We start from the raw sequence: 25,345 nt of genomic DNA on the forward strand, positions 1-25,345 counted from the left end.
GCATATTTAATTTACTTGTAAGTTCCTAGTAAAGTGGCACTACATGTACCCAGGGCCTATAAATTAAACACTACTAGTGGGCCTGTAGTACTGATTGTGTTACTCACTTAAGTGGTCCTTCAAACATGATTCAGGCCTGACTTTGTAACCTGTTTGTGCAGTTTTAAAATGTCATTTCAATCTGGAAAAAAAACCTTTTTACCGGCCTATACCTTCCTTTTTAATGCATATAAGTCACCGCAAAGGTAGGCCTTGGACTGCCCAGCGGGCAGGGTGTAGTGTATCTAAAGCGTGACATGTACTTTTAAGTTTTACATGTCCTGGTAGTGAAAAACATTTAAATCCGTTTTTCAATACTGCAAGGCCTACCTCTCCCATAAGCTAATATTGGAGTTATCTTATTACATTTAATAAGTTGTAATTTCCAAACGGGAAAAGTTAACCAGTTCATGTTTGGTTTCTTTGGAATTGCAATGAAAAATCCTAACTTATGGTGAAGTCAGATTTTAAATTAAAGCTATTGTTTGATTCGGAGCGGGCAGACAGATGAGCAAAGGAACCAAGCTCTGACCTGCCGAAGAATACATACACCATTGACTGGTGGTTTGGAACTAAGAAAAATGCAGTAAGACAATCAACTCAGCCCTCAAGAATGCCAGCCACAAGCACCACCAACTCATTTGAACCGCCAAAAGGACCTCCTTCAAGGAACACATCAAAAACAATGCACACAACAGCAAAGAGCTCTTCAACATTGTGAAAGAACTCACCAACCCCAGCTCCAACGACATCCCGCTGTCTCAAGACCTTTGTGACTCCCTAGCCACCTTCTTTCTCCGCAAGATCGCAGACATCTACGACAGCTTCAACACCCAGACCGCCCCGACAGCCGCCGACACTTCAAACTCACCGCCTCCCAACCACACCGGCCTCCTGCTCTCCTGGAACCACGTCAACGACACCATCAAAATAATGAACACCATCCACTCCGGTTCACCGTCTGATCTCTGCCCTCACCACATCTTCAACAAAGCAGGCACCATCATCGCACCCCAACTCCGGAATATCATCAACAGCTCCTTCGAGACCTCCCCCTTCCCGGAGTGCTGGAAACACGCCGAGATCAACGCCCTACTCAAGAAAATCAAGGTGGACCCAAAGGACCTCAAGAACTTCGGGTCCATCTCCCTGCTCCCGTTCCCGGCGAAAGCCACCGAGAAAACTGTCAACATGCAGCTGACCTGCTTCCTCGAGGAGAACAACATCCTGGACGTGTCCCAATCCGGATTCCGTAGCAACCACAGCACCTAAACGGCCCTCATCGCTGCCACTGACGACATCAGGACCCTGCTGGACAACGGCGAAACCGCGGGCCTCATCCTCCTGGACCTCTTGGCTGCCTACGACACCTTCTGCCACCACACCCTACGCACATGCCTCCACGACGCAGGGATCCGCGACAAAACCCTGGACTTGATCACCTCCTTCCTCACCGGCAGAACCCAGAGGGTCCGCCTCCCCACACTCCGATCCGAAGCCACCAAGATCCTCGGCAGCGTACCCCAAGGATCATCCCTCAGCCCCGTCCCTTTTCAACGTCTATATGGCACCGCTCGCCAACATACTCTGATCACACGACCTCAACATCCTCTCATACACCGACGACCGCCAGCTGATCCTTTCCCTCACCAAGGACCCCGCCACCGCCAAAACCAACCTACGAAGGAATGAAGGCCGTCGCAGAATGGATGAAGAACAGTTGTCTGAAACTGAACTCTGACAAGACGGAGGACCTCATCCTCGGCTCCACCCCCTACGCCTGGGACGACTCCTGGGGGCCAGCCACGCTGGGAGCGGCACAGACACCCACCAACCACGCATGCAACCTGGGATTCATCCTGGACTCAACACTATCAATGACCCAGCAAGTCAATGCCATCTCCTCCTCCTGTTACAACACCCTCCGCATGCTTTGCAAGATCTGCAGATGGATCCCCATCGGAACCAAAAGGACGGTCACCCAAGCCCTCGTCAGCAGTAGGGTGACCAACCGTCCGTAAATTTCACGGACAGTCCGTAATTTCGGCCATCTGTCCGTAGTCCGTGAAGGATCCTTTAACGGACGCCATTTGTCCGTAATTTTAACCGGGCACAGTTTACACCCACCTCCCTTCTTAACTCCGAGGCTGTTGCAAAGCTAAGATACCCCGCAGCATTGGCGAGGCACAGCGGGATGGCCTCACACCTCCAGCCCTTGATGAGCTGTTAAGAGGTGCTTGGTGACGGGGGGGTGGGGGGGGAAGCTTCAGGAGCATCTATTCAGATGCAAACAGTCCTGAATACGCCATGTCTTCACAATTTAGAGGGGCTTCACACATTCCATTTCTGCCCAGGGCTACTGTGACACCAAAGATAGGTCAGAAATGCGAAGGTCTGAAAGCTGGGAACACTGCTTTCTGGGCCTGAGAGCATTCCTGCAAGAATGGGTGCTCCCTGCTGCCTCGTCACTACAGGGAAAACAAAACCCGAGCTAGAAAAGAGGGACGCAATAAAGAGTAATGTGGAAATGCAATACGAAAGCTCAGTCGTTAATGTATCTACTGTGTGAGTAAGCGCTGCATGGTCCAGTCGTAGATGGATAATTCTGTGCGTTAATACACCTGCTGCATGGACTTGTCTGTACAGCTTCTATTCTGGTGAGATCGCTCCCTCTCTTATCACTCGGCGCATTAGCGATTCATCAGGAGAGTATTACGACTGAAAAGAGAAAGCTTAACATGTTAGGAATTTGCAAGATGTACTCATAAATTTACCTACCTTGCACCAGAGGTCGGCTCATACTCCGACCAGACACGGGGCCTCTCTTTTGATTGTGCCTGTGATTAGCTTTGCCTTTAATCTGCCAGTGGGCAGTTTTGCAAGTAGATGTGTTACAACGCGCTGTTACCTTAGAAGGCTTGGAGAGTGCTTGGTCATTTTAAATTCAGATGACCGAGGCCAAACTCTTGCAATGCTTTTACTTGCAACTGCTCTGTCTTTTTCTGCTGTCAGAGCGGTGACGATAATTTATTTAAAAATAGTGTCTCTGGCCTTTTGTTTCTACCATGCCTCCCTCCATATACAGAATACACACATACGCTGTGTGTATGTTATAGATGGACGCATGGTAAAAACGAAAGGCCAGGGACACTCATTTTATTTTATTTGAAATGAGTGTTCCTGGCCTTTTGTCTACAATGCGCCCATGAAACATACACACACACACCCAGCGTGTGTTTCTGTTGTATATGGAGGGAGTCATGGTAGAAACCAAAAGCCTCGCATTTCATCATTTAAATGAAAACATGAAATGCGCGGTCTTTCGTTTCTACCATGACTTCCTCCATATACAACAGAAACACACACACACACTTCTCTGTGGAGGGCTTTAGGTAGGATGAAAAAAACTGGGTGTGGTGGGGGTTCTCGTTGGGGGGGCTGATGTATAATGAGCGTGGCTTAACACTTTTAGGTTAGAAGAAATCTGTACTTAGCATAGTATGCTGCCCCACTGCTCCGAAGAGATGAGGAACAGCTGCAGGTCATTAGTTGCAGGTAAGGGAAGGCATGGCTAAGCACCCAACTTTGAAACAATCCATGTGAGAGGGTTACCCCGGAACACTGGCTGGGAGGACGTGGGAAGGGAAATATTCACCCTGCTTGTTCATCATAATAGTACTTCCGTGAAAGGCTGCTTCACACTCGAGCCGAGACTCTGAGTCGCACTTCATTCATTGGCCAGTCAAGGGTGCTTATGTAAAAAACGATAATGTCTTTAATGATAAAAGGCTGACAGATAGCTTTATTGCTGCCCCGCTGTTATAGTTATATGGGGTCTGTACGAAGGCGGAGCATGTGTTTGTTTCAAGAAGACAATGGTGTCATGCAAGTTGTCCCCACCCGCCAAGCCCCAAGATTGTGAAGAGAGTCACCTGAGCATCCCATATCTGACAGATATTTACTGGCTTTCGGCTGAATAAGGGCCCCTCTGATTGATTAGGGGGCACCTGTGGGCCTAAAGGACTCCTGTACCCCCGAAAGAAGACCGTGGGTTAATAGACTCGTTTTGCTTTTATACGTGATGTGTTTTGCGAAATCACATGTGTCTCGCTATCACTGATAGCTATAGAAACTCTCCAAGACAATCAATCTCTCCAAAACCTGTGTACAGATTGACTCAACATCCGGTGAATTCACCCTTGGGGCCTTTCATTTCTACCATGCGCCCATGCAACATCATGAAATGTGCAGCCTTTAGTTTCTACCATTGCTCCCTCCATATACAAAAGAAACACACACACACTTCTATGTGTGCAGAGCTTTAAGTGGAATGAAAAAACTGGGGGGGGTGGGTGGGGGGGTGGTGGTTTCTCTCGTAGGGGTGGCCAATGTAATTATGAGCGTTGCTTAACACTGTTAAGCTAAAAATCTATACTTCGCATAGTGTGCTGCCCCACTGGTATTGTGCTTCATGTGTCATTGCCTCTCCAGATAAATAATACGAGACACACTTATAGGGCCTGTTTCCGTTGGTTGGGTGTGCTTGGCTTGGGGGTCATTTTGCAAGCAGACCATTTAGAGGATTGGGCTAATTTTTGATCTGTTTCTAATGTTTTCTTCATATTTGTGCTTTAACATGCTATATTTGGATCCCCGTTTTTCTCCAGTTTGCAGTAAAAATGTGGTGTAAAAGCCGCCATTTGAATCCATTTTTAAAAAAAAATTCTTGTGCACCCTCCTTTTGTGTTTCGGGTTTGCTCGCTTCGCTCGCTTGGGTACAACATTTTTCGCGCCACCACTTTCAAAATCCACAAGCCGCCCCTGGCCCTACCCCACCCTGGAAGAGACCAAGATGATACTAGAATACTGCATGCCCACCCCTGTGCCCACCCTGGTGGATCCTGTTCCCCCTCCTGTGATGGCTCCTGTCGTCCCCCCCCCCCCCAGTGATGGCTCCTGTCGTCCCGTCCCCCGGCCTGTAATGGCTCCTGTCCCCCCCTGTGTTGGATCCTGTCTCTGCCCTGGGTGGCTTCTGTCCCAGTCCTGGAATGGCTCCTGCAGCGAGGGTGAAGTTCTTGACGGGCCTCTTCTCAAAAAGGCTCAGCTCAAAAATAATATGAAAAGGTGGGCGAGTGAGCAAGTGAAAGGATGGCTGGATGCATTAGTGAAAGGGTGAATGGATGAATGAAAGATTGAATACATGGATAATGAGAGGATGGATGGATAGATGAGTGAGTGGAAGGATGGAAGAGAGAAAAGGTAAATAGCTGGATGTATGGGTGGAAGGGTAGCTGGATGGGTAAAAGGGTGGATGGATGAGTGAAAGGATGGATGAGTGAAAAGGTGGATGAGGATTGAGTGAGTGGGTGGATGCATGAGTGAAATGATGGATGGATTGATGAACTGATAAGTGCAAGGGTGAATGGATGGACAGATGAGCGAAAGGGTGGATGTAAGGATGGAAGAGTCAGTGAGTGAAAAGGAAGTTAGATGGCCAAAAGGATGAATCGATGAGTGAAGGAGTGAAAGGATAAATGGATGAGAGAAAGGATGGATGAGTGATAGGGTCAATGGATGGATTCATGAGTGGATGAGTAGATGGGTGGATGGATGGAAGGAAGGAAGGATATCTAAGTGAAATGGTCGATGGAGAGAGAAAGGGAGGATGGATGACTGAAAGGGTGGAAGGATGAGTGACTGGGTGGATGGATAGTAAGTGAAAGGATGGCTGGATGGGTGAAAGGGTAAATGGCTGAATGGATGAGTGAATGGATGGATGGGTAGAAGAGTGGATGGATGAGTGTACAGATGGATAGAGTGAAAGGGTGGATGGATGGATAATGGATGGATGAGTGAAAGGATGAATGAAGGGATGGATGAGTGAAATGATAGATGGAAGGATACATGATGGATAGGTTTGCAAATGGTTTAATATGTTTGGATATGGCTGGGCTTACTTATATACTATTGCGCGACCTCTGATGTGTCTGTAAAACTTATCCAATTGTCCTGAAGTTTTGTCCTGAATTTTGACCTCCTGTCCTGAATTTGTGTCCTGAATTTTGACCCTTTGTCCTGAATTTTTACACTCACCGTCCTGAATTTGCACCAATGCCAGTTGGTCACCCTAGTCAGCAGCAGACTGGACTACGGCAATGCCCTCTACGCGGGAATCATGGCCAAACTCCAGAGAAGACTTCAATGCATACAGAACGCCTCTGATCACCTCATCCTCGATATCCTCCGCCACAGCTACATCACTGTCCACCTGAGAGACCTGCACTCGCTCCTCGTCAACAAGAGGATCACCTTCAAGCTCCTCACCCACGCTCACAAAGCACTCCACAACACCGGACCAACATACCTCAACAAACGACTCACCTTCTACACACCGAACCTCCAGCTTAGCTGACCTCGCCCCTCGCCACCATTCCTCGCATCCATCGAACGACCACCGGCGGCAGATCATTCTCCCACCTCGCCGCCAAGACATGGAACACCTCCCCATCCACCTGCGACAGACCCAGACCTACTGACCTTCAGGAGACTTCTCAAGACATGGCTGTTCGAGCAGTAGCAGCACCCCACCACCCCTAACCCCACAGCGCCTTGAGACCCTCTACAAATGATTGATTGATTGATTGAACTAGAGATTCGGATATCCGATAAGTGAAGAGGTCGTAGCAGCAGGCCCTTAGTCGATGAACTTGAGTTCATATTAGTTCTGTGTCCTGAAGACAACCCTCAAATCACAGTACGGGTTTGAAACGCATCAACGACAACAACGTAATCATGCACACAATGAAATGAGACTTGAAGAGAAGGGAAATGGAATACATTGATTGAGTATACTCCCTGTGCATAGGATCATGGCTTTGCATGGTTACGTAGCTCATTGATGTAGGAAGTTGATAGGTGTCTTTAGAACATCAACATATCGGTCTTCCTGGTTGTGCAAAAATAAGGTAGAACTGTCAAGGCTTTTTGATTCAATTAAACACGTTCTAAATTATTGACTGTTAAAAATAATCAATATGTTTTATGTTTAGTTTGTGTATATGTATGTTGGGAGGGTATCAAAATAATTGTTGATGTATGAATTGTGCATTTATGTTTGTCCTCAACATGTCCCTGTATCTGAATAGTTTTCAAAACCTGCTTTAAAAACGAAAAAAATGAATATTTACTGAAATTAAAAAGAGCGTTCAGAAACAAGTGTCTAAAAGAGTTATCAGTACTGGCAATTGTTGTTAGGAATATATTTAAGGTGGCCTAGCCTTACTGAAGCACCAGGGCCAATCCCCAGGATTTTAAAACAACTTTTAGAAAGATGGTATTTTCCTGCATTAGCCATTTAGTGTCTGTAGCCTGTCTTTGGTCACATGACTGGGTGTAACTGACAGCTGGACTTTGTGTATTCCTCCTAGACAGCCACACGCAATAGAGGGCTTAAATGTGCACGGATGGGTCACCACTGGCAGGATAGGAGGGCAGAGCTAGATCCAGCACTACTTACACTTGAACAGGATGTGCCCTTCCTCCACATAAAGGCCTGCATAACCCCTGTAGTTAGTCTGGGACCAGGACAAGGAAGGCAAGATGTCTGGGGAATTCAAAGGGAAACCTCTAGAACTGTGCCCCCCACTTTAAAGACTAGATATAAATACTGAACCTCAGACACAAACTCTGCAGTACAGTTTGGGACCTGTGGGTACTGTGCCAGGAAGAAACACTGTTGTGCTGCTGAAAGGACTGCCAATGTGCTGGACTGCTCCTCTGAAGGATTGCTGCCCTGCTGCCTTCTTGCCTATTTGAGAAGGACTGAACCTGCATCTCTAGAATCCAGAACCCGAGAGCGACTTCAAGGGCTGGTTAGCTGTCTTCTTGATCTGAAGCCTCAGGGACACAACAGGTGTCCAACAACCCTGCACCTAGACTCTGCCATCTGCGAGTCTACCCTGCTAGATGGTGCCACCTCAGTTCTTGACCCTTGGAAGTTGGCCTAAGGTGCTTGCCAGCCTCCAATGGAACCAACAAATCTCCTCGGCTGCGTGGCGCAAACCCAAACAGAACCAATGCATCGCAGCTGCTGCGGAGATCAGAAACTTCACAAAGACCTGCATCGCATCGCAACTCGTTGCCTCATCATAACCACTGTTGTGCGACGCCTCCTTGGCACAGGGCCTTGTATCTCTCGTGGACGGCGATAAGGTCTGGATCCCCAAAGACCTGGAATCAGTTATGTGGTGAGGGATGAGATCCCAAAGGAGCACTGGAGGGTGATGGTGAATGGAAGCTTATGCCTCCAAAGGGGAGGGACATAATTCTTACACTAGAAGTAGAGGACCAAACCAGGCAAGCCATCCTTCTAGTCAAATTGGGGCTGGGCCCTGAAAAGTATCGCCATAGGTTCAGGGGGGTCCACAAACTCCCCAACCAGTCTTGGGTGGATTTATTGGAGTACTCTAACAAGGGACTGAATGGCGGGTGAGGGCAGCAGAGTTAGTGATTGTAATGGGCTGTACAGCATGTTTCTCAAGGATTGCATGCTCAATACTTGCTCTACAGAGCTGCACCAGGACCTAGTGGACAGCATGCTGACTGACCCCGGGAAGCTTGCTAAAGAGGTAGACCTCTGGTTCAGCACCAGAGTGTCCAAAAAGGCTTTGGGAGGACTCCCAAAAGTAAGCTCAGGGGTCCCATCAGAAGAAAGAGGGAGGGGGAGAAACAAATTAAAAGTAAGGAGTTCTCAAAAGGACCCCAAAATAATTCCCAAGAAAACAGTGGTGACCAGTCCCAGCGTGAACCCAAGAAAAAATGATTCTTTGACAAACAGATAGGGAGGTCTGTCTCCCAATGTCATGTGTGTTTTCAAATATGAGCGTTACAAGGGCAACTCCAGATGTCCCATGAGGGCACAGCCCCCCACCGGGGGATAGACACCTGAGTTTGCGAGTGAAGTGCTTGGGGAGGTGGTGGTCCCAGTTAGCTTTGGGGAGCAGACAATGGTGACTCTAGTGTCCCTGGGGGGATAAGGAGATGGTGCCAAAAGTCCATATGCCTGCCAATAGTTCCAAGTACTGGCAGTTAGTCACCATCTATGGGCAACTGGTGGAGGCTCTGACGGACACAGGAGCCAGCATTAGGACTGTAAGCTGTCAGCTGGTGTCCTCAGAGCAGGTCCTTCCTAACACATTACACCAAGTCATAGTCACAGACAACTCTGAGAGTCATCTACTTGTGGCTCTGGTTCCCTTTGAGTGGGAGGTGAGGTCCAGATTTTCTAAAAGTAGGTGTGAGCCCTGCCAAGCCTGTAGATTGTCTGTTGGGCAACTAACTGGAGCACACTATCTGGGAAGTAGAGCTTAGGTCACGTAGATGATGGGGTTGCCTGAATGGGTCTGTATGACCACAAGGTTCATTGCTGCACGGAAAGGGAGTCCAGTATACCTGGAACCTGGAAACACAGCCCTAGCAGCTGCCAAGAAGACCAGGTTGACGGGGTACCTGAGGATGCTCCTGAGCCAACTGAGGACATTGCCAATCTGAGTTTGCTAGATGGCAAGTTGAGGGTCGACCCACTTGGTAGGTGTTAGAAAGTGGTTTATTGGTAGGGGCAAATGTAGGTCTGCCACTGGCAGTCCAGATTCGGTGAGGGTTCGCCGGCTTGACTTGTGACGAGGTCTCGGTCAACTTCCCTGGAGGGGACTTAGAAACTTTCTTAAGATTGCTACAGCGGGGCAACCCAGGAATCCAGACCGGCACGCGATGGAAAACAGGTGGCTAGGCTCTCGCGGTTGCTCCCGGTCACCTTTTCTACGAGCAAACTTAGAAACTTTTCTAGAGCTTTTTCTCGCGGGGTCTCTCAATGCCCCTCATGTAGCCGGATCCGGTGAGGGTTCGCCAGTTTCAGATTTTCTCTAGTCCTGGTCAATTTCTGGTAGTTGGAGCGATGGAGTTTTTAGCGGTACGAACCTGGTTGGCTTAGCCGGCTCGCAGTTGAAGGCAGGCAGCCTGGCTGGCCAGGTTGAGTCGGTCCCTCTATGGAGCTTTTTTCAAAGTTGGTTCAAAGTTCTCCAAACTTTTTGAACTTCTATTGGAAGTTCCTCAAGGGGTCCCAAAATGTCTAAAACTCATTCCAAGGTTCTGGAAGCTCCGAGATGGTACTTGAAAGTTGAGGACTTCAGTTCCCACAATCCACTGGTACAAAACCCTTAAAAATCCACTGAGGTTCTCCAAGGTGTAGATTTAGTTGGTCATGTTCCAGATGAGCTCTTTTAACCTGGAGCTTTCATGGAGTCCACTCTCTAGTTCTTTTTCAGCAATATAATCTACAGGGCTGTAGTTTCAGATGGTGCATTCTTCAGAGGCCAGGCCTTCGAAATATTTGCACAGCAACATTGCTCAACAGGGCACCTCTTGCTTCAGTAAGTTTCAAGCAGCAGATATGGAGGGCTCTGCCCCTCTCAGATACTTATTCCTAGTTCTCTGGGTCAAGCAGGAGGTCACTTCTGACCAATGGGAGCAGGGTAACTCCTCCAATATAAGACCACATCCTGTAGAGTGTGGCATTATTTTGTCCCAGAGTGCATCAAATCTTCCAAATCCATAATGGCTGATTTTCCAGCAAGGAGTTAAGAGCTGGCTTAACACACCCCTAAGATGGCTAATTTACATAGACTCTCCCCCTGCATCTTCTCATACCTTCCTTAATCCTGCCATCTGCCTAAGGTGGGAAGTTCAGAGCTGTAAATGACACTGGTCTCTACTCTCCTCCTTGAAGGACATAGTTTACAACTCCTCCTCTTGGCCTGGCATTCCTATGGAACAGCACACTGCCCTGCCAACAGAGCTGGTTAACCCCAGGGGCTCTTTATCGCCTCTTCAAGGCAGCCTTGCTAATCAACTTAACTCTGACCAATCAGGGCAGACCACTGGAAGGCTGAATTTAGACTTACAAACAAGAAAATCTTATAACTTCTTGTATGTACACTTTAGGAGCAATTCAACAATATGATATTCTTGGATTTCGTAATAACATTCTGGGAAGTCTGTGAATGGCATTTCTATCCCTCTCCTATCAAGAGTTATTATTCAATAACTTCCTACCATGTTAACCTGTGTAACAGGGAATTTGCAATGGGAAAAATGAATTGGGCCATTTTTCCAGCACCAGGATTTACAAAAACATATTTAATAAGTACTTGCCTTGTATCTACAGGAACCCCACCCCATGTGCAACTAGGGGAGACTTTAGGGGTTCTGAATCTGTAGAAATATTGCAGTCTCCCTCCACAGTGCTCCTAGCATCAAAGTCGAATTTGAGCAGCACTTTACCAATATGTGGAGAGTGAAATATGAAATTTCACTTTACCCAGGCATATAAAAACTCAATTTTAAGGGTGTACCTTATAAATACCTGACCCCCCACCCCTGGGATACCTAGGGGAGACCCTGGGGGTCCCTAATATGCCAAAACATTATAAGTTTTTTTTTTTTTAAACCTTTATTTGTTGCGGTCAACAGAGATACATGACAGTTACAGCATCAACAATCAAATACAGCATAAGACTTGTGGTACATTCATTTGAAAAGCGTACATTCACGTGGGTTGGCTTATCCCATCATGCCTTAACAGCAAAACATCCCCCAGTAGACGGCAGGGTGAAGGTATCAGTATCCGGGCTCAGCACACCAAGTTTTTAGGGTTATAGGTAGTGGGGAAGCTGCAATACCCTCGCAGCTACTTGCAGTGCATATTATAGAGAACAGGCATCGCGCTGCTCGTGTAGTGTGGCTGATTCAATCCCTACCAGGCGATCATCAGTTTCCCTATGTGTTCTAGTGTGTCATGTGTGCGGTAACCAGGGTGGGCTTGCACTCCATCCGATTGTATGTGCAGAATGTGGGTACTCTGAGTGATGACTGCCATCAGGTGGTACCTGGTGTCCAACCACCCAAGGGCCATCCCTATATGTGTCTAATCGCAATACCCAATGTGTATGTATAACCCCGACTTGACTACTGTTTTAGGATATCGGAGGGGCCTTCATCGCATGTTCAGTACATGGCAGTACCCGACTTGCAGGTGTCTTATAGTCCTTAACTCCGTTCCGGCGTTGAGCATCCCGCCCCTCTTGAGCAGGGAGACCCTGTTACCACCAGTTAGGCGCGTCGCAGTTGTATACGTGCACCAGGCAACATCCATTCGTTCAGGGACCAGCTAGCTGACCCTCATCCCCAGAGGTATCACTGTGAGTCGCCTGGGATATCCAGTAGAGCTGCAACGGGGACCAGATATCTCTGGGTCTACAACGGACGGGCATCAGGTCTGCATAGATGCTATGTTGGTCTTGGCAGTATGTGAGATCGTCCAGCCACTCCTTAAACTTTGGTGCCCTGCCTCTCCCCCATCTGCAAGCTACTCTCCTTTTGGCGAGGAGCAACGCAATATCAACAAACCGTCGGTCTGATTTGGGTATGTCTTTGGTATACCCCAACAGCATCAACACCGGGTCTAGTGGAAGAGGGCCTGCAATCATGACTTGGATCGCAGCATGCACCTGCGTCCAATAGTCCTGTATCACTCTACACTCCCAGGCCAAATAAAGGAAGCCCGCACCTTCCGAGCGGCACCGTGCGCACCTGTCCTCGTCTGAGGTGAAAACGCAGCTTCCTGACTGGCGTATTATAATATCTCTGTATAAACTTGTAGTGAATGATTTTCAATTGACAGCTGGGCGAGATGTTAGCCGTGACCGAGCAGCAATACGTCAATTGCTCGTCAGTGAGTTCAGTATCTAGGTCAGAGTTCCAGTCATTTCGCGCTTTGGACACAACAGGTGGACGCTGCGCTTGGATGTTAGTATACAGTTTTGACACCATATGTCTCCCATCGGACACCAATAGTACATGCAAAGGCAATACTGTCCCTGGTTCATCTGGGAAACTGGGGAGTATGTCACGCATACCCTGACGAAGTCTAATATAGTAAAACACCTCCATCGGTGTCGGGGGACCAGCCCGAAATATCTGATCTTTGGTACGAAAGGCCCCGTCTTGGAATAAATCACCCCATGTACTAAGTTGGACGCGCTTACACATGGATCGGAATCCATTTTCCAGTAACCGTGATAGCCTCGGGTGGTATGTAAGGGGCAGTGCAGGTGAATAAAGCATGGGAACGTCAAGCATTTTAGTCCCTCTCCTCCAGGCGTCAATAGTGCAGGTAACTGTGGTGGCGGGCGTCTCAATATCACTAATCACTCCCATGAGCACACCGTTGAGTGGAAGCGGATGCGCAATCCAATCTTCAGCCGCAATCTGTGGCATAAAGGGAGCGGGACGAACCCAGTGGTAGGCGTACTGCGCCTGGGCACTGAGATAGTACACTTCAAGATCCGGCACATCGAATCCGCCCTTGTCGTATGGTTGCGTCAGGACAGCCCAACTAAGTCGCGGTTGTTTACCTCCCCAAAAGAGGCGAAGAAGCTCAGTTCGCAGTCTTTTAAAGAAATAGGAGCCCGGGTAGTAGGGAATGTTTTGGAAAAGGTACAGGAAACGCGGGAGGATGATCATCTTGATCAGGGAGGCTCTGCCTGCCATCGAGAGGGACATCCAGCGAGTCACATTGTCTGTCAATTGTGAGATAGCCACTCCGTAATTCAGCCGGATAGTGTCCTCCTTATTGAGCGATATCTCAATGCCCAGGTATCTGAGTTCTGAACTGCACCATTCTAGGGGGTAATCCAATGGGAATTGGTCAACCGAGGCTGTGAGGGGAAAGAATTGCAATTTCTTCCAATTAATGTGCACTCCGGAAATGCCGCCAAAAACAATAAATTCTCTCAGGAGTGGGTTAAGGTTTTGCTGTGGGTGCCGCACGTAAAGTGTGATCATCCGCGTATAAGGAAATCCCTATCTGCCGTTGGTTGCAGTTAAAGGCGCTAGCCTTATGTAGTTGCCGGACCCTGCATGCCAATGGCTCAATTGCCAAGGCGAAAAGCAGGGGCGACAGGGGGCAGCCCTGCCTGGTCCCTCTTGTGATCGGCATTTGTGTAGAAAGCACACCATTTATGATGACCCTGGCGACTGGGGAAGTGTAGAGAAGTTTCACCCATGAGATGAAAATCCGAGGGAACCCCATTCTAATCAAGATAGCCATGAGGTAGCCCCATTCCACAGAATCGAACGCTTTGGTGGCGTCTAGAAACACAGCGGCAACAGGCAGCTCAGGCGCAATGGTGGGTATAAGGGAGAACAGCATACGGAGATTGTGCAACGTAGCTCGACCCGGCACAAAGCCAGACTGATCTGGTAGCACTAGGGTGGTCATGAGTAGGGATAGCCTAGTCGCCAACACTTTAGCAAGTATTTTCGCATCACAATTCAGCAGCAAAAGGGGTCTATAGGAGTTGGTATCTAATGGGTTTTTCCCTGGCTTCAGAAGGTAGGTGATTGCCACCTCCCTCATTGAGCCTGGTAGCATCCCTACCTCCAGTGACTCTTCAAAGTCTTCCTTCAGCACCGGTGCCATGATGTCAATGTAGCACTTATAGAATTCAGCTGGAAGGCCGTCCAGCCCTGCAGCCTTGCCGTTACTGAGGGACATGATAGCTTCCCTAATCTCATCTAGTTCGAGAGGACACCCAAGGAAGGCCCTGTCGCTATCGCCCAACCAACATAGCGCTATGTCGTCGAGGAAGTTCCCGAGATCCACTTCGCCCTCCTGCTGCGTGGAATATAACTGTTTGTAGTGCTGCAGGAAAGTGTCCTGTATCCTTTTTGTGTCCTGATAGGTCTCACCCTCACCATCAGCGATTTCCAATATATGGGTAGCATAGCGCTGGTGTCTCGTGAGCGCCGTGAGTACCTTTCCCGGCCGGTCACCCTCGCAGTATCGTCTAGCCGTCCAGTACTTGCCTCGGAACTTCACCTCCCTTGCAGCTTCCTCCTCAAAGGACGAGAGCTTGGACCTAAATTCCTCCGCCAGGTCAGGGCGAGGGTTTCTGACCATCTCCGCCTCTAGGGCTTTAAGTTCCAATTCGAGTTTAGTCAGCGTGCGCACTATGTCCCTCAATATACCGCAACTCTTAGCCATCGTGATACCCCTTACAGTAACCTTAAAGGCTTCCCAAATCGTCTCCACGTTATCGACTGACCCCTTATTTCTAGGGAAGAAAGCCTCTATCTCCTCACCAAGGTCATGCTTAAAGACAGGGTCAAGCAGGGCAGAGGGGAAGAGCCGCCACGGTGGACGCATCCTGGCAAGTCCAGGCATCTCAAGTACAGCCAAGACAGGGCAGTGGTCAGAGTAGGTCCGAGGTAGATGTTGTACCTTAACGACACCTCCAGCCAGTCCCCGCGAGATAAAGCAGTAGTCAATCCTCGCCCATGTGCGTGCGTGTGTCGTGAAATGCGTGCCTTCTCTAGTCACAGGGTGCGTGTACCTCCAGCTATCTATGAGCCCTGCCTCAGTCAGTATACCCTGCAGTGCGTCTCGAGCTTTTGTGTTGTATTGTCCACTCCCATCAGACCTATCTGCCCCAGGAATCAGCGACAGGTTGAAGTACCCCCCCAGATAACGTGTGTGGCTTCAATCTCCAATACATGACCCCACAATGTCATGAAGAACCCGGGTGTGTCAATATGGGGCGCATAACAATTCACAATTACAATCACATCAGTGCCCCACAGAATCACATACCTCCCCTCAGTGTCCACCTTCGCACCCAACTTTTGGAACGGCAGTGCTTTGTTGATCAGGATGACTGTACCTCTCGAGTAAGTGGAATAGGAGGAAAACTCTCACAAGTGCCCATCTACATGCAAATTTAGGGTCGCTTCGCGGTTTCAAGTGGGTTTCCTGAATCAATGCTATCTTCACAGGATGCCTATCTAAATACGTAAGTACATTTCTGCATTTTCTGGGGTCGTTAAGGCCTCGTACATTCCAGGACAATATTGAGATGTTATTCAAGGCGTCATCACCGATGACCACCATCACACTCCTGATAAAAGATCATGGCCAGTCCGCCAGTCCCCACTCGTAGCGTACCAAGTTCAAGTCTCTCTGCTGTCCGGGACAGTTGCATCTCCCATACTGTAACGCTCTCAGGCACACTAGCACTAACATCTGCATTCACGCCATGGATATCTCCCGCAAAACTGCCTCCAGGCACAACAACCCATACCCCAACAGTCACACTCCCCCCTCCCCCCATATGCAGCAACCCAACTCCCTCGCTCCCAGTCCTCCCCCCACCCACTGAAGCAACCCAATCTTGCCAGTACCATATCCCCTCCCCCCTCCCCAAACCCCGTACTCAAGAACCGTAGAAGAACTGTGTGGGGAATCCCCTTCTGGGGGCAGCAGAGGTACACACCAATACACCCCGATAATCTCCTCCCGCCCCGCACATGCCATACGGAACAGTCAGAGATGGGGGGGTGGTGCCTGGTATACATTACCCCTGCAGATTAGAACCTGTCCAGCACACCAACGTATCTCACGGCTTCCTCTCCAGGCGGAGAAGATGCTAGTCAATTCAAGTGAGCCCGTCCAGTTATCAGCTGCTGCCCACAGCCCCTCCAAGGTTACCACCAGTCTGCTCACTTCAAAAACAATCCCTTTCTCGGATCACAGTGTATGACCTGTCTGCCCATCCACATCTTGGCCACGTAGCAATGAGTCTGCAACCCGGTCCCTCAACCAGTTTAGGAGAACCAAGGCTTGGACAGGCCATAGGATTCGAACCGAGCTTCAGAACAACAAGAGGTCAACCAGTCTATAACAAAGTGGCATTTTCAGTCTTCAGCATGCTCCAAAGGCTCTCCGTCCGCATCACCATTCTCCTCGTTTCGCCTGTCTCTTCTAGTAGCGCGGAGTATTTTGATATAGTCCTCCACCTGCTGTGGAGTCGTGAAAAAATATTGTTTGCCCTGATGGGTCACCCTGAGTCGGGCCGGGTATAGGAGTGCATAGTCCACCTGCATGTCTCTTAGCTTTTTCTTTACTTCTAAAAACTTCTTCCGCTGCTCCTGCACCATAGGCGTGAAGTCCGGGTACACTGAAAAACGCACACCATCACAAGCCAGGTTTTGGTTTGTCCGCGCCGCCTGCAGTGCCGTGTCGCGGTAGTTAAGCAACCGGGCGATAATAGGCCGCGGCGGCGCTCCTGGCTTGGGTTTTGGACCTAGAGAGCGGTGCGCTCTTTCGACAATGAATTGACTGGAGAAGGCTTCTTTGCCCACTGCAGTGATGAGGATTTTCTCGACATATTCCTCCATACGGCCAGTGTTGGTGGATTCCGGCACTCCTATGACGCGGATGTTATTGCGCCTACTCCTCGCCTCCAACTCCTCATTCATTCGCCGCTATCACACGCAGAATGTTGTCCATTCTGGAGAGGCGCGCATCAGGGGATGCCGATGCGTCCTCCGAAGCCGAGATGCGTCGCTCCGCTTCTGTCAGGCGTTCCTCATGGACCTCCAGTTTTTGTGCGACCCCATCCATCCTTGAGGACAGGCGGTCCACCTTGTCCACTATCGTGGCGAAGCCCTGCCTCCTCTCCTCCATCATTGCTTGCAGCTCAGGGGTCATAGGCGTGGAGGGGGCCTCACTGCTCGTTGGTTCGTGGGCACCGCCAGCGCCAGCAGTGTTTCTCAGCTGTTTCTTAGTGGTCGCGGGCTCAAAAGAGAGCTTAGGCTGTCTATTGTCATTTTTACCCATTGTGCGCCGCTTGTAGGGGCCTGAGGTGCCCGGTGCGAGTCGATTGGAGCGGTCCTCGCTGCCCGGCGTCAAACCTTTTTGCATTCGTGCCCCCCGCGCAGTGTTCGCGCCTGTGGCAGCGCCGTATGTGCAAGGAGCAGGCCAGCAGCGCCCAAGGGATCCCTGCCCTTCGGCGTGTCCCAAACTCCAGTGACCAAGGCTGGCCGCAACTGCTCACAAGGGGGTCAGAGGTCCCAGTCGGCCACGTTGCACGAGTGGCGGGCAATGGTGTGCTGAAGATGAGTAGCCGTCCTGCAGTCTCCTCCCTGCGGCAGAGGCGCGGGGGGTGGGGAGACCCACCGCGCCGCCGGCGGGTAGCAACCCGCGTGGTCCGATCCCTGATAGTGGCCCCCAGGAGGCACCCGGCGCTCCTCGACCCCCAGCCCCCAGAAGCAGCGAGCTCGCAGAGGGCACACGGGCACCGCCGGCAGTCCGCGGTCCAAGGCCGGGGTCGCGCTTCACCACCTCCCGGTACAGGCGGCAGTCCACGTCTTCGCCCGTGCTCCCAGCGGGACTCAGGTCCGACGCTTAGCGCCTCTGCGCGTTGTTGTGGCCAGAGGAAGGGGGAGACTCACCGCCACTGTAGTCCGCCGAGCCCCGGCAGGTCCCACAGATCCCGGACAGGTCGCTCTGCCTCTGAGGCCTGCCTCCCTCGTGGCGAGCCCCGGCCTCTCGTGGTTCCGCGCCCAGGCTCCTGCGCCGCCTCTCCGCAGCAGCGTGTTCCGGTCAGATTTCACAGTCGGCTAAGTCCATCGCCGAACATCGGATCGGTCCCAAACTCGGACAGGATCAGCAGGACACCCAGGCTCACACTCGCTGAAAGTTTCAGGCAGCCAGAGCCTCACTAAAGTGCGGCCATTAGCTCGTGCGCCCTCTAGCGCCCCCCCCCCCCCCAAAACATTGTAAGTTATCCTTTTTTAAGTGCCCCTAACCCCAAAGTCGAGTTTGGGCACAATGTACTTTTTAAAAGCAGCCCTGGCACCCAGGGCTGTTTTTAAACTTACCGCAGGCTTCACAAGTGAACACATGCAAGTGCAGAAAAAGGCTGCAGGCCTCTAAACTGCAATGCCCCAGGGTACCGGGGACTTCTAGGTAGTTTCAATCCCCCTGCCCTATTATATACTAGGGGCCTACAGGACAGGTCACGCCAATTACAGGGGTACCCCACCATACCATTGTGTGCCCTAGTGTATGTGGGTGTTTTAACTGTATTCTGTGTCTCTTTCAGCAAGCTGATGCCTAGGCAACGGGTGATACCTCTTGAGATCATCTTATCTGTTTGGAGAATAACCTCCTATAAAGCGAGCCTAAGGTTCCTAGACCAGGGGCAGCCCGTGTGCTGGTGGTCCCCCAGTGTTACAGGACCTTCCTATTGGGGTTGGCTCATGATATCCCTTGGCAGGACATATGGGGCAAGAAAAGACCTTTGGGAGGCATGCTGCTCACTTCTATTGGCCCAGGTTGAAGACCGCCTTGTGGTGGCCAGTGCACACTGGAGACAGTCCCCTGTGAATAATATTTACAGGTTGTCAGACAAGGTAAGGGCCAGTATCGAGGAGGTCTCCTGGATGCTGGTGTTAGGTCCAGCCGGGCCATTTCTCTGATTCTGGTACCCAAGGCTGCCCCACAGGGCACCACTCCAGAATGTAGGTGGACTACATCTGGCTCAGTTCTAGACCCCAGGGGGCCACTTCAAATTTAGAGTGATGCCGTTTGGCTTAAAGAATGCTCCTGCCACCTTTCAGATGTTGGTCAACAGGGTCAGCCCAGAAAGGTAATATGGACAGAGGCCTGTGAGAAATCCTTTGATACGCTCAAGGAAGCCATGTGCACAGCACTCTTACTAAAGGCTCCAGACTTCTCATAGTGCAGACAGATGCTCAAAAGCATGGCATAGGGGCTGTCTTAGCACATTTAAATGAGGAGGGCCTAGACCAACCTGTTGCTTTCATCATCCGGAGGTTACTTTACTGGGAGCAGAGGTGGAGTGCGATTGAAAAGGAGGCCTTTGCTGTGGGCTGAGCACTAAAGAAGGTGAGATCATACCGGTTTGGGACTCCCTTCCGGGTTCAGACAGATCACAGGTCCTTCAGATGGTTCAAACAAATGAGGTGTGAAAATCCCAAACTGTTGAGGTGGTCCACTGTCTGGACAACTGACATTTACTCCCTGATCAGGAGATGGGAAATTTGTGGCCTGCAGCTATGGCGCGTTGTGTTGGATCTCAATGAGTGTTCGGTCGTGGCAGACAGTAAGGCTTGGTTCACACAGTTTCGTATGTGCAGTAAAAGGGTTGATCATTACTGTTGCCGGCTGCTCAAGTTCATTGAGTGCCACATGCCTGTGTTGTATTTGGCTTCAGTGCTGCTGGTGACAATAACAAGTAGAGTTTTGGGGACCCCCTCTAGAGCAATTAATTTAAGGCCAGGGAGCAGAGGGGAATAACAATCCAACATACAAAAAACAACTCCCCCACGGCCTCTTATTATTTTCACAAGATTTACCTTCAATTACATGGGCATAACCAATCAATAATCATGTTATTTTGACTTTCTGATTTCTTTTTTATTGGAATAGTTTTTTCCCTTTCTTTTTTTTTAAATATAGGATGGTTGTTTTCATACCATTTTTTTCAGTTATTAAAAACAGTTCATTTCTTTACATAATACATTATAATAAAAAAAATCAAGATTCAAAGAAATTTTGTATTATTCATACAAGAAAGACACACCTATAACCAGGTAGAGAACAAAACACACATTCCCCACTTTCTCTCATTCACAAATTGTCATAGCCTCATGCATCTGGACACGTTAACATTCCTATTGTTGTTATCTCTATTGTCCAATATCTATCCACTCTAGTCACTGGGATTTTCAAAGGACTTTGGTCAACGCGTTTCGGTGGAAGGTAACAGCGATAGAAACCATTCATCAGGACCCACCAGATTTACCAATCTATATTCTCTCGAACCTGGTTAGGATTCATGACTCAAATTTCTTTTGGTTGTTCTTTTTCTTCATAGGACCTTATTGGAAGTGTGTCTGGTTCTAATTGTCAGCAGACCTTACATATGTTACCTGCAGTTTTCTGTAAGCGAGATGGAGGGACGTCCACTCTTTTTTTTTTATTATTAAAACGACAAGCTGTTGGTATTCGTAAACAAATTCTTTGAATAGGTTATACCAGGGTTGGAAAACACATCCACCATTAAGTCCTATAATCGATATCTGGGTTCACTGTCACTAATACCCACAGTCCCTTTGGATACAGTTGTGACCTTCGAATCTACGATGAATGTACTTCATTCAGAGTTCACTCCTACGGACGCACAAGTTTCTGCCAGGCGGGTAATAACAATTTCATGCCTTCCACACACCATCTCCGTCCTGCATTTCGGGCCATCAGCATCAGACAATAAACCCTGGTGTGCCTGGCCCAGGGGGTAATCGTGGCATGTGTGAATAAGTCTCCAAATGGTTTGTCAGCTTGCAACCTTGGCCAGTCTATTTACGTATGTAGGTAAAGGGATCATGCATACCTGAATCTCTGATTTCAGTGTGTTAAAAGCTGCTGTATAGTTTTAGTCCTGGCCACAAGGTGGAAACATTTGCACCAGTAGTTAGTGTTAAATAGCTTGGGAGATCGACAGGTGCCCAGGGGAGTAACTATTCTTTAATTGCTATTTAAGGGCATTTGCTGACTGATTCTTCTGTTTCCTTCTCTTCCAGTCCCAGGTGCTGCCTAGCACCGGCCTCAGCAGCCAAATTTCAGGATGTGGTGCGGAGGGCCAAGTTGACCCCGGAAGTCCCCCTAGAGATCAAAGCACTTGAAAACATGGAGACAAGATCCATCCCACTGGAGAGAGAGGATGACTGGGAGCTAATGCTAAGAGATAAAATAGAAGCCATTTACCAGAAAAGAAAGGCATAATCAGAGCTCCTATTGGTCTACAAGAGGAAAATTGATCAACAGTCTGACCTTAAATAGAACCAGTTTAGATGAAGGCATGCACTCTAAACACTCAAAATCATAATGATTTATATGATGAAGACTAATTACTTTTTATGTAGCATTTCGTGCTACACTTCATTTCTAGGGACTATAAATAATGTTATTTTTACCAAATTTATCTACCAAACTCAGAAGGATGGATGTCTGAGTGTAGCATGTGGAGATTCATGACGAAGGGACTTGGTACATTAACATTTATAATCTTTTATATTTTCAATGCTTTCATGTCACCAAGTTTTGCATCTAAGGGGGTAGACTCAGGGGGAGGCCTTCAGAACATCCCATACGTCCCAAGTGCAAGTTTAAGCTGTAGATATTATAGAATTGAGAAATTTGAGCTCTGCAGATAACTTGATCTGATCCCATAGCCCGTTTTCCCTTTCCAAAATGGAGGGGACAAATTGTATGAAAAATGCCATATGGAGGTACAGGTTGCTCTGCCAGGTGTTTGGCATTTACATTGTCCTCTTCTTTTTTTATTCTGGTTACTATGACACTGGTACTCCCGCCCAGAGAGTCAGTAATAGTGTGCCATTTATATGCGTTTACCACAACATAACTGTTAATCTTGGTGTTGAATAACGTCCTAGCTCTCCCTTTTTCTTTGATAGGGGTTCTTCTAAACTTTTTTAAACGTGCAAAAGCGAAACAGAACCCTCCTAATATAGACCAAACAAGCTGTTAAACATGGACTGCATTAACCCATTGGCTAATCATGTTAATAATCTTTATTCATAGCTTTATTCATAAAGATCAAAACAGCTTTAGGAAAGGCCACAACTTAACAGCCAACACACATTATATGTTTGAATTTATAGATTAAATAATAGCGGACAAAATACCCTCAGCATTAATCTTGCTTGATGCCGAAAAACCTTTGATATTGTAAACTGGCAATTTCTTTTTAAATCTTAAAGAAATTTTAATTTTGGGAGAATTTTACAAGATTGATAGCAGTTCTCCATAAAGAACCATCTGCAGCCTCTTTGTTTCCAAATTGAGGCCTTTACCAGGGCCATCCCTTTGCCCTGATCCTTTTTACCCATTTTATTGAACCCCTAGCTCAGTATATCGCTCTTACAGTAAATTCCATGCCTCTTCCAGAAGTGATCTTTTGACTGGGTGTGAGTGTTTCATTGATTCAGATACTCCGTCCATCACCACCCCCTTTTGGTCCGCTTTTGGCCGCCATAAGTGTGGCAGGGTATGCTCAGACGTGAGTACCTTGCTCACTTTGCCACTGGATTCAAGCAAGCCGGGCTGAAGACGGCTGAAATGCCAGAAGCCGGTCCTCGGAAGCTTGTTTCCGGTCCAGGGAAGACATGGCTTGCCAGTTCGGGCTGGACTGTTCCCATGAGGCACAGGGTCAGACTGATTTGCATATAGCCATGTCTGAACTGGAGTGGCAGAGTGGGCTAAAGAACGGCGATGGATTAAACCTAGATCTTTTGACTGGGTGTGAGTGTTTGATTGATTCAGATGCTCCGTCCATCACCACCCCCTTTTGTACCACTTTTCCAGAAGTGACTATGCTGTACGCTATAAATACATATAAAATTTGGAGAGGTTATAAAATAAATTAATCCAGAGTTTTACTATTTAATGTGCACCAGGGATCCTGCCTGAAGAAGGGTGACCCAAGAAATGAACAGGGAGAGCCGAGCTAAGGGTCTGGTTCAGAACTTAGAGCCCGTGCACGAGCCAAGCCCTGAAATATTTCCTATGTAAATCTTACAACCTTCACAAAAAATATGATAAAGTATCTTCAAAATTCAAAAACGTACATTTCCTTAACATGTGGAAGCTTTGACATTAATGATAATAAGATGGCACTAAGTGAATCGTACCTAGTGTCCCCACATTTGCACTCCTAGGGGTTCAATGACCCTTGCCGTGAAGTTAAACAAAAGAAAATTCGAAACAATTTTGGCGCTATGTTAGAATACATTTCTTCTTTATTGTTTTCTTCTTTTGGATCACAATGTTGTTAATTGCATGTGAATTAGCTCTTGCACTTCATTGAAACGATTCCGTAATGAAAGTTGTTTTTCATAACATTCTCATATTCCCAATGCATTTCGGGTCCAAACCCTTCATCAGGGAAATCTTTCTCTACAAGGAAAGTTACAATAAGTCAAAGATTCAAGGGCTGGAAGCCTCCAATACTATAGTTAAGATGATTTAATCTCAGGGAGTGTAAAGGACAGGATAACTGACCAGCTATTATAAGAAAGGAAAAAAATAATCGTAAAATGAATGTGAGGAAAGTGAAAAGCTTCAGTGATAGTTGTCCTGCTTGGAAATTGTCTCGCTTGTTGCCAAACGGTAAAATAACATTTGGTGCAATCTTAACGCAATCTGCGTACTAGTTATCACACTGATCGAACACCCACTAATAAGCGAGACGTCTATTATTTCAGCAGCACAGTCCTCACACAGTGTTCACGTTTATTGTCACGTGTGTTAAGATTGCACCGAATGTTATTTTACCGTTTGGCAACAAGCGAGACAATTTCCAAGGCACGGCAAGAGTAACTGAACCCCTAGGAGTGCAAACGTGGGGACACTAGGTATGATTCACTTAGTGCCAGCTCATTATTATTCAGTCCTTTCACCCTCAGGTCAGAGGGAATACCCACCTGCACCCAAGTTGATTAACATTGAGCAAAAAACTTTACTTACCAGATTTTTTAACATAGTGTGCCTCATCATATACTATCTAGTTGAAGCTTTGACATTAATACATCACATTATAAAACTGCACAGAGAAGTACTTATTAAAAGTTATAATACTTAAACATGAACCATTAGTGATCTAAGAGACAAAACAATTGTCATGTAAACCATGTACTTGGCCCAGATTAATATTGAGCACATTATTGTTCTATTAAATCAAATTCATTAAGCTTTTGTATAACTGCTATACTGAACTAACATTTGGAAAGTGCTTTCATATGTGATAATGAAGAAAAAAGTGTTTGATAAAATAAAAACCTTGCTTAAGATCACACAATTTAAGCGAGGAAGCCATGATTTATCCAGGTTTCTAGTTTCACTCTGTATTAATCAGCCAGTAAATGGGTATCTATTTGTCTTTCCTTGTGTTGAGGCTTTGTTTTGAGGTTTGTGCATTTTTCTACCGTTTTATTTAGCGCAGACTTAAATCGTGTTACATAAGCACCAGGCACATTAGGTCACATTTATTGTTCATAAGCATGGGGAGATTAAGTGTTTTGCCTGGAATCAAATGGTGTTGAATCGAAGGTGACTCAAACCTTGTTTCCCAGTTCCAAAGTTGGCAGCTCTCGCCGTATCGCCACAAACTGAGATAGGGAGGCAAGCAGAAGCCACATGAAAGCTCGGCTCATTTTGGTCTTGAGGTTCCAAAAGGGCTAGAGCTAGACTTCAGGCTTGAGCCTGGCTTGAGCTTTCAGTGCTCTCCCACCTCTAATCCTACCAACTGACTTATAGGGGAATTACAATACTTAGGGTATTACAGATTATCAGGTGGATGTTTACCAA

At 47.9% G+C, this 25,345-nt stretch overlaps 1 protein-coding gene across 2 annotated transcripts in view; it reads left to right on the forward strand.

The window, feature by feature from the left end:
• Positions 1-24,916, forward strand: part of THNSL2 (threonine synthase like 2) — a 185,470-nt gene extending 160,554 nt beyond the window's left edge. For both annotated transcript variants that reach the window (XM_086964274.1, XM_086964275.1), the window contains one exon: positions 21,541-24,916. In XM_086964274.1, the coding sequence (XP_086820400.1) occupies positions 21,541-21,742 (202 nt within the window). In that variant the 3' untranslated portion in view covers positions 21,743-24,916. The remainder of the gene's footprint in view (positions 1-21,540) is intronic.
• The last annotated feature ends 429 nt before the right edge of the window (positions 24,917-25,345 follow it).

The sequence above is a fragment of the Lissotriton vulgaris genome, chromosome 3_2 (assembly GCF_964263255.1).
Source record: "Lissotriton vulgaris chromosome 3_2, aLisVul1.2, whole genome shotgun sequence".
In the NCBI taxonomy this organism is placed as follows: domain Eukaryota; kingdom Metazoa; phylum Chordata; class Amphibia; order Caudata; family Salamandridae; genus Lissotriton; species Lissotriton vulgaris.